This window comes from Dipteris shenzhenensis, chromosome 24 (genome assembly GCF_047967505.1).
Source record: "Dipteris shenzhenensis isolate YYH24624 ecotype China chromosome 24, Dip_SZ_1.0, whole genome shotgun sequence".
Classification (NCBI taxonomy): Eukaryota; Viridiplantae; Streptophyta; class Polypodiopsida; order Gleicheniales; family Dipteridaceae; genus Dipteris; species Dipteris shenzhenensis.
This window is the reverse complement of record NC_141619.1, coordinates 51,697,050-51,706,080: the sequence shown is the minus strand read 5'-3', so window position 1 is coordinate 51,706,080 and position 9,031 is coordinate 51,697,050. Positions and strand designations below refer to the sequence as shown.

At 43.3% G+C, this 9,031-nt stretch overlaps 1 protein-coding gene across 1 annotated transcript; it reads right to left on the bottom strand.

Annotated features, from left to right (window-relative positions):
- Nucleotides 1–214: 214 nt before the first annotated feature.
- Nucleotides 215–7,997, bottom strand: LOC147886748 (zinc ion binding protein). The gene is made up of 2 exons (XM_087395463.1): nt 4,633–7,997; nt 215–1,080 (listed from the first exon to the last, which is right to left on the bottom strand). The coding sequence occupies exon 1, from the start codon at nt 7,748–7,750 to the stop codon at nt 4,673–4,675; it is 3,078 nt and encodes a 1,025-aa protein (XP_087251589.1). The 5' UTR covers nt 7,751–7,997; the 3' UTR covers nt 215–1,080; nt 4,633–4,672.
- Nucleotides 7,998–9,031: the final 1,034 nt, after the last annotated feature.

Sequence of the window (9,031 nt, the reverse complement as noted above, 5' to 3'; positions counted from 1 at the left end):
TATTCCTTTTCTGCGCCTCATAAATCTCTAGGCATACTGAGCCTTCCAATGAAGACACAACTGTGAGTACCATCTTTCCGGTTATCCTAGATTGTCTTTCTTTTGGAAAACGATATACATGTGTAATTAAGATCTTCAAGGCCAGAATCCAGTAAAAGGCATTTATAACAGCAAATAATCGTGCCAGGTACCACCATTAACTTCCAACGTTGAGAAAAGTTTCATTAGACAAAATTTCAAAATAGGATGCATCTGCTTGCATAAATTCAATAAAATGTGAAGACCAAACAAGAGAAGGAAAACAGCTGTTGGTTGTATAGTGTTGAAACCTGCTTCCAGGGTAACATAGCCAATGAGCTGGGACCCTGCGCAACAGCTAGCTTTCAATTAGCAAAACATGGACAGCTGACTCTTTGTATTGTCTTCACGTCTTTAAAGATGGTACCTTTGTACACAACAGCCTACTTAATATAACCCTCTCCATCCTCAGACATACCTGGCACAAAGACAGTTGAATTTATGAAGGTATCACATGCAAAAGTACTGCATGCAGAGAGACTTCGTCTGTCCAAAGGCACTTTTTAAAGTGTCCTAACTATGCTCAATTGCAAACATCAGTCACAATCCTCACACGGGTAAAACTGATTTTCAGTCTCAGCAAGTTAGTGCAATATGTCAGTATTTTCCCCAATACAGCCTTGAGGTCACAACAATTGACCAGCCATCCATCCCAAGTTGATTAAGGGACTGCCTATGATCTGTTGAAGATAACAGATTCCTGACTCTAGCCAAGGCTAAAATAATTTGCCACCAGAGAACAACCCTGCCAAATCTCTCAGAAGAGCTGTATTTTGATAAATTCCGCACTGCCCCAGCCAACTTTATCCCTTACAATAATCCACAATCTGGACCTGCAGATGAAGGCAAAAAAACAAGACGGCAAAAAAACAAGACCAACAAACATCCTCACCGGCACAGAAAGCGTTCATGGCAGCCCCCAAGCCTATCCCTTGTGCTGGATAACCTGAGACATATCCTTTGGTGCAGCAGCATCCATCGAAAGAGGTTGTGTTTCTATACCTGCTCAAATCCAGCCAATCTTCTCAGTCAACAATGATCAATGTCTCTCATTCAGCACACTCTATTCTATTCAGCCCAGAAACAATATCATAGTCTGCTCATAAATAACCTCAGATGTTCGTATTGAAAATGGCTTCCCACCTCTCCATTCCCATATTTAAAAAACATATTTTGATTTCGTCGCATGCATCCTCTGCAGAATGCAGTGCCTAGTGTTAATTTGTCGGCCCTAGTCAAGGGACACTAGGCTGTTAAGAGTTCCATCCTCTACCCTCTACCTGATCCTATTGCTTGGGGCTTGATACAACGTCCATCTCATAATCTTCAAGATAAATTAGGTCCATCAAGTTTACCTTCCCAAAGTTGGGGATGGGAAGGCTAAGGCACTGGGGATGGGAAGTATTGGAAATATAAAGGTGATAGGTTGGGGGAGGGGGGGGGCGGGGGTATATGCCCCGTGTGTTTGCTAATTTTTAACATCTCATGGTATCATACATCAGAGTACAACAAAAGTGTGTTACAGAACACAAAATGATAGTAGATGGCACGGTGCATGACGAAGGTAAGTCTTTGCCGAACAAATTCAAGTTGGATGCCATTATGTGTGCCAATTCGGTCATGAATTGGTCACCCACCAAGGCATTCAAGACTATCACTCCCTATGACACTTGGACAGGTCGTAACCCGGTCCACATGAGAGTGCTTGGATGCCTTGCATATGCACATGTTCCATGTCAGTTATGGCATAAACTGGAGGACAAGGCACTTAAATGCATCTTCATTGGATACAACTCAGAAAGCAAAGTCTTTTATCTATAACAGCGAAGTAATGGGAAGATTATCATTAGCAGAGATGCTGTCTTTGCTGAAAACTCTGTTATGCCATTGTTGGACTATCAAAAGCAGCCAACTCATGTCTCTGTCCTTGTTCAAGTCTGCTTCATACTTTGATGAGTCCGTGGAGGCTTCAGCTCAGCCACCAGCAGGTGATTTACAGCCACAAACAGAATCTGATTTTCAGCATGAATTCGATCACATTGATCGGGCTACCACAGATCAAGCAGTGACCAAAGAGAGGGCTGTCATAACACAACAAAAAACAGTCCCTCGATGGCTGTTAGACACATTGAGGGACAGGAAACAAAGCTGAGCTTTTGTCTGGCGGCACGAGAACAGCCTCTCATCATATGCAAGGACACTCAGTGTAGGTTGCTTTGATTGCTACCGCTTGGAATGAAGAGCCACTAAGTCACAAGGATTCCTTTGATAGCAAGGATTGGAAGCATGCTATAAAATCTTAGCTAGACTCAATTCATTAGAATGGCACTTGGGAGTTTCGCCTGAAGGCAAGCATGCTATAGGCACCAAGTGGGTATATAAACTCAAGAGGAAGGCTGATGGCAGTGTTGACTGCTGCACAGCCTGCCTTGTTGCAAAAGGTTATGCTCAGCAGCAGGGCATTGATTTTGAGGAGACATTTACGCCCAATTCACGCGTTACTACCATCAGTTGTGTCATTGCTATAGCAGCCCATCACCAATGGCAAGTGCATCAGCTAAATATCAAAACTGCTTTCCCTCATGGAGATTTGCAAGAGGAGGTGTATGTCACTCAGCCTTCTAGTTTTAAAATCAAAGGATCACTTTGTGGTTTGAAGCACTAAACTCATCTTATCAGCCTTGGTTTTCAGAACAGCCCTAGGGAGAGCACTCTCTATGTCTGCAAGCATGATGCTGACTTGCAGCTTTTAATTTTATATGTTGATAATATGCCTTTGACTGGGCCTTCTGATCAATATATTGCAGTGTTTAAGTCATTTGCAATGACAGATTTGGGCAGGCCTCAATATTAGCTTGACATGCAGCTTGCTCATGTTGAGAGGGCTATTATTATGAGTCAGTCCAAATAAATTGGACAGCTCCTAAACAGGTTTCAATTTGAGGTTTGCTAACAAATTTCTACACCAGTGGAGCCTGGTTTCCATTTCTCCTTGGGATGATGCTACTGAGCCCTGTGATGCCACTCTCTGTCAGCAGGCTGTTGGATGCTTGATATATTTGTGTCACACATGGCCAGATCTTCAGTATGTTGTTTCCCAGTGGAGCAGATTCATGCACAATCCCAGTACACAGCATTGGCAGGCTGTGAAGCGTGTCTTCCATAACTTGAAGCTGCTGCCTTATAAGTATATTGTTGGTCCCTCTCATGGAAGGAAAAGCGCTAGGCAAGAGGGTGCTGCTACATCGTAACCATCACCCACTACCATGCCTACTGTACAAAAGAAACAAGGATTTTAACAGGCACATTGTTCTTAGCAAAAAGAGGCAATGTGTGGCAAATATTGCAACTGGAAGGACTATGCTTGAATGCAATTTTGCTTTTAATATTCTGCAAACACCACAGGTAGACAGCTTAACAATACAAAGGATGTGATTGGACCACTCATTTGGGACTGACATGCCGGCCATGGTGAAAGCTCTCCATCCTTTATCGTTGTCTTACAGGTGACTGATATTTAGGGGAGTACGCTTGGCCTTGTCCATGCGTAAATTCTCTCCCATCTCCCCTTGCCACTTAGATGTCTGAAACTCATAGCTGCAGCTCATCAGCAAATAATAAATTGCAATTGATCAATTGCTGAATCACGAATTGTATCCGCATGTCTATTATGTTAATATGTAGGTTGCAAGATACGAAGTCTCTAGTCACTAGTGGATACGAGATGGCAGTTCATGCGTGGGCCCATCCATGGGCTTGCAACATTTTTACATCCACTATTTAAAGATGAATGATTTCTTCCATAAGCTGGAGTTGCTTGCGGATAGAGTTGCCTACATTTCTAGGGTGTTCATAGAGGATGAGCAGTTGGAGCTGGACTCGGAGCTTACTCAGTACCCTAATAATGTGGGTATGTCCCTCTCTAGACCCACGTCTAGAAGAAAAGAGATTTGTGTGAAGCAGACATATGGCTACTCCACTCCTCCTCGAGTGCGGACTTTGGCTCTATGAATTTTGTCTCCAAGTACCCTAATAATGTGGGCATGTCCCTCTCTAGACCCACGTCTAGAAGATAAGAGATTTGTATGAAGCAGACATATGGCTACTCACTCCACTCCTCAAGTGCGGATATGGATTTTGTCTCAAGTGAGACATGTGTCTTTGCCATTTCAATTTTGTAAATAATCTTTACTCAAATCATGTTTCTATCAAACGCGATTGATAGTATTTGGCATCTGAAAACTCCAAAAAAAAGGTGCTTTGACAGCATACGTTTGAAATTTTTTGAAAATGAGGACAAACAACAGGAGCACTGTTCATGTACTACACCATGTGTAAATGAGAAATGAGTGGAATTGAGATTTATTGTTATCAAACTGAGCTGCATATTGATAAAAGGGTAAGGCCATTGCTAAGGCAATTAGAGGGCTTGTTCAGATTAGAAAGAGGGACATGTTCTCCAACACCAAGGAAATTCTCCCTTTAGCCATATTATGCTGTTGCTACACATACATACGAGACAAATCTGACTTGGAAAAACTTGGATATACATACCTGCCTAGCAAAGATTACCACACTGCTTAGGAATCCATGATTATGACTGCTGCCTTTTTATCTCCCAAGAAAGAGCAATTTCTGTCTCCTCGGATGAGATGAACGGCTTGGATATTTCAGAAATCATAAGTTCCCCACAATAGGGGCATTCCCCTGCAACTGCATCATCAAGCTGTGATCGCAGCTGTTCCACTGGAGAAATATTGGTTGGATCAAGTGAGGCATCTTCATCCTGTACAGGTGATGGATTTCCAGTAATCGTAGTGTTTCCAGAATTGACTAATACTGCAAGCCTGCGGTGCAAGTCAAGTATGCGATCCCTTTCATTCTTATCAGTTTGTTTGATGACATGGCCAATAAGGCAATGTGCATGGAAAGAATGTTCACATGGGAATACATAAAAAGGTGCCATCACAGAGGAAAATCCTCTTGTTTGTAAGCTTCCTGATGCCAACAGACCGAGCCCACAAACCCCACATTTCTCATCACGATCTATGATAGCAAATCTCTGTGTGAGAGCACTTATATCATGCCTGATATTGTCTGCACCACGAGTGGCATCATTCATTTCTTGCTTTAACTGCTCTATCTGCCTGTTGTAATCCTCCAATGATGCACATATAGCTTCCTTAAAGTCGTCAATTAGTGCAAAATCTGGAAAGAATGGCAGAATATCTTCAATCTTCAAAAGTCCATCTGCCTCTTTCAAAAAAGCAATTGCCTTTCGGATGTTCTCTCTCTCCACTCCCTTCTCCTGCTGAATTACATGTTTTGCTACCATAAGCCACAATTTTTTCTGGAGATCCGGATCATCTTCCACTTTGTCTGCTTCAGCTTTTGCAAGCTCAGGATCTACTTGGAGAGCAAGGGCAACAGCCTCCTCGTGCATGTTCATTGTGCTGTAGATGTACACACAGGCTCGCATTCGTTTCTCCTTTAAACAAAGCCGGAGTGCATACTTGGGGTCATAAAATATGTCAGGTCGCCCAGGTCTTCCCCTTCCATACTTGGTCTCCAGAAATCTAAGAAGTGCACCTTCATCCTCTTGTTTGCTATACAAAGAAAGAAGCAAATTGTGCACTGCACTGTCCTCATTCTGTTGCCGCTGGATGCAAAATTCCAGATACTTGATGGCTTCATGGGGTTTATCTTTGGGATGAGGCTCGCTTGAGTAGCGCATTAATGCAGGGATCAACCTCCTCGGATTCAAATTGTCAGTTGTCATCCAGAACTCCACAGTGTCATACGAATCCAGCATTATTAAATCCGGGGCAAATTTATACTGTAACTCTGGTGACACATTGGGTTTTCGAAGCACTGCCAAGGCTTTCTTGGCCTCACCCTGCTGAATATAGTGATGGATCACTGTTTCATGTTGTTCCTTCAAACCGGCAAAAAAGATCAGCTCATCAACTCTTCCATAGCTGCCTAAAAGCTTCAAAGTTGTGGCCTCATCTAAAACATCCTTGCAATCACTAAGGAATGCTTGAAATTCCTTAAGAGTACTTTGATATTCAAGATTCTCACTAGTGCCTTCGTTTTTTTGCTTTTGGTTATCCGATACCAAACCATTGAGCTTGTGCAGATAAAGTTCTGCCGCCCATGTGGCGATCATAGTGATCTGAGACCGGTCCTCTTTGCTGAGATTGTCTAATTTCCGTAGCAGAAAAGTCCTTAATGCATCCAAGTCACCAGCTGCCACAAACTTCAGTGCTATCTCCTCAAATGTTGACACACTGCTCATCTTAGCATAAAAGGATGCAGCTCTTGTGTAGTCTCCTGCTGCAAAAGCGATTTCTGCTTGCGCAGAATAGACATAATCTCTCTGCAGCACATCTCTGCAATGCTCAAGAGCAGCAGCATAATCTTTCACATCCAAATATACTTGCCACATATCCCGTCCTTCATCATCTATTACAACTTCATAGATGGAATTCTCATTGAAAGCATAGACTGCTCCACCAATAGCATCAGTACATAGACCACGCATGGCTGCAGAGCTGTGATCCAGCAAAGAATCAAAATGTTTTTCCTCGACTACCTTTTGGCTTACCCTGTTCACCACTTTTAACATGTTTTCATAGAGAAGTAGAAAATGGTATTCTGTCAAAGCAAGAGCACAAGGTTTTATGGCAGTTCCATCACCTAACTTTGTGAATTCCAAGAGAGATTTGTTCTCCACGAAATGATCTTCTACAGTATTTGTGCCCCTCTGCTGCAGAGCTAGATTCAACTCCCCATAATAGATGCCCGGACCAGCAAGCCATGCAAAAAACTCTGTTCGACGTTGCTTAGCAGAGAAATGCACCTCACTATGCGGGACTTCACCTGGCAACTCTGTGAAACGAACCGGCCTATCCACATAAGCAGCAAACACTGCCTCTAACGACCCTAAACCAGTGAAAGAATATAATCTTGTCGGAGTTACTGCCATTAAGAAGTAGCGCACTTGCGGGCCTGTGGCATTCGTTTCCATCTGCAGACCAACAATAGGTTCTTGAAGTTCAGTAAGCTCATAAAGCAGCTTCAGCGGCTTCTCCCTTTTTTCCTTCTCCTCCAAAGAAGTCTCATAGAGCTGACCTGTAGAGGTTCCAATTACAATGTTCTCTGTAGTGGCTTCGCTAAGCTGATGCCTATTCCAAGCAACGGCATTGACAACTAAGCCTTTAAGTCTGCTTAAGATCCGAGACTTTTTCCATTTTAAGTGTAAATAATGAGTTTCGATCCCTGGGTTTGTTCGAACTACCGCTAAAGCATGCCTTCCACCAGGATCGACAAACACTCGGAGTACGGTCTGTTCGGTGGCTTTGCTTGTGCTCAAGTCGAGCTCCAAGGATTCTCCTCCAGAAAAATCATGCCGAACCAGCCAACCTCGGTCGGTGCCGACTAAAATGACATTGTTCCCGGCAGCCATTGATGTCACGAGACCATGATTTTTGGACGGATTTCTTTCCAAGACCTCGATTGTGAAGAGTTGGTTTTGAAGATTCCTAGAAACCCTGTTTGCTGCTGAGGATTGGTGTGCATCATTTTCATCGTCTGCGATCCCTAAAGAAGCAGAGGAATAGGAGGGGACAAGAGAGGCTGCGGACTGATTGGAGGCCCATTCATCCAACATTGTCAAATTTCGAGCTGGGGGAGCGTAGAGATACCTTTGCTTGTTTGTATTTCCTTGAGTGTCTCGTCTGTCAATCTTCTGGATTTGAGCGTGCTGAGTCGTGACGGGTTCAAATCATTTGATTTCTACACGACTCCTTCGCTGCGGAATTGCTTTGTTGAGATTGGATTTGCTGTTTTATTGCAATGAGTCAGGAAAAAGCTCGATCTTCGAGAGATCTGACTCATCTGAGAGACGCTGCAGACGATTGATTATATGCGACAATCTTGGAAATTCGGAGGAATTGGAACTTGCTATTTAATAGGCGGAGCAAAAGGTCAAAAGCTCCACCTGTGACGTGGTATGTGGTGTGACGTGGAGCTTGCCATGCTGCCACATCATCGAGCAGCGTCGCCACGTGCCTGTCAATGTACGCCAAGTGGCAGTTGTGCCTGGCCATGTGCACAAAGAAAAAAGGTGAAATTTCACTAGGCCTGCCAAAGGACCTCACACTTACACCCTTAAATCCCCTCTAGGTTCATATCATTCATTTAAGGCCCTTGCATAATCCCGATAAACGCTTAGACATTTGCTTGTGGCATGCCAAAAAGAGAGCATGCTAGAGATAAGCCTTTTTCCAAAATGAAAACCTAAGCGTCTTTTTTGCTAGGGGTGGGCTACAGGAACGAAGCGGTAAGCCCATCTTTCATGCTGGAAACTTACCTTTTCTATCTCTCTCTTGCATCTCACGCTTCCTCGAACCTTCACCCTTTCTCCCTTTACGGCCCCATCATCACCACGTTCTTCTCAACAAAATTCCTTAGTTTCAAAGGTGGTTCTTCCTCCCTGCTTAGTGAAAACTTCGATTTCGTGAAGGTATTCTGCGAGCAAACTTCTTTGTGTCTTCAACTTTCAGTCTCTCATTCCATATTTGTTTTATCTAAGGCCTTTTTTTGCTTGTCTTTCAGTGCAAGATGATGTGAAGATAACTATAACCTCGCTCTCCTTTCTTTCAACATCTCCAACTTATCGGTTTGTCAAAGGTAAGCTTCATTCATTCAAGAAATCAATGGATTCTCTTTCTCATTTGCTTCCGACCTAGGGAAAATGCATGTCCTTGTGTGGAACTCTTGGTCTCATGATCTCCTACATAGTCAGGGTCACAGTATCCATGCAACCTTAGATGGCTTTCTCTGTATTCTATTCCAAATTGGTACCTTTAATGTACCTTAAGACTCTATTGGCTGCATTCCAATGAGGTAATTTTGGATTTGCCATAAACCGTCCTAGTGAGCTTATTGC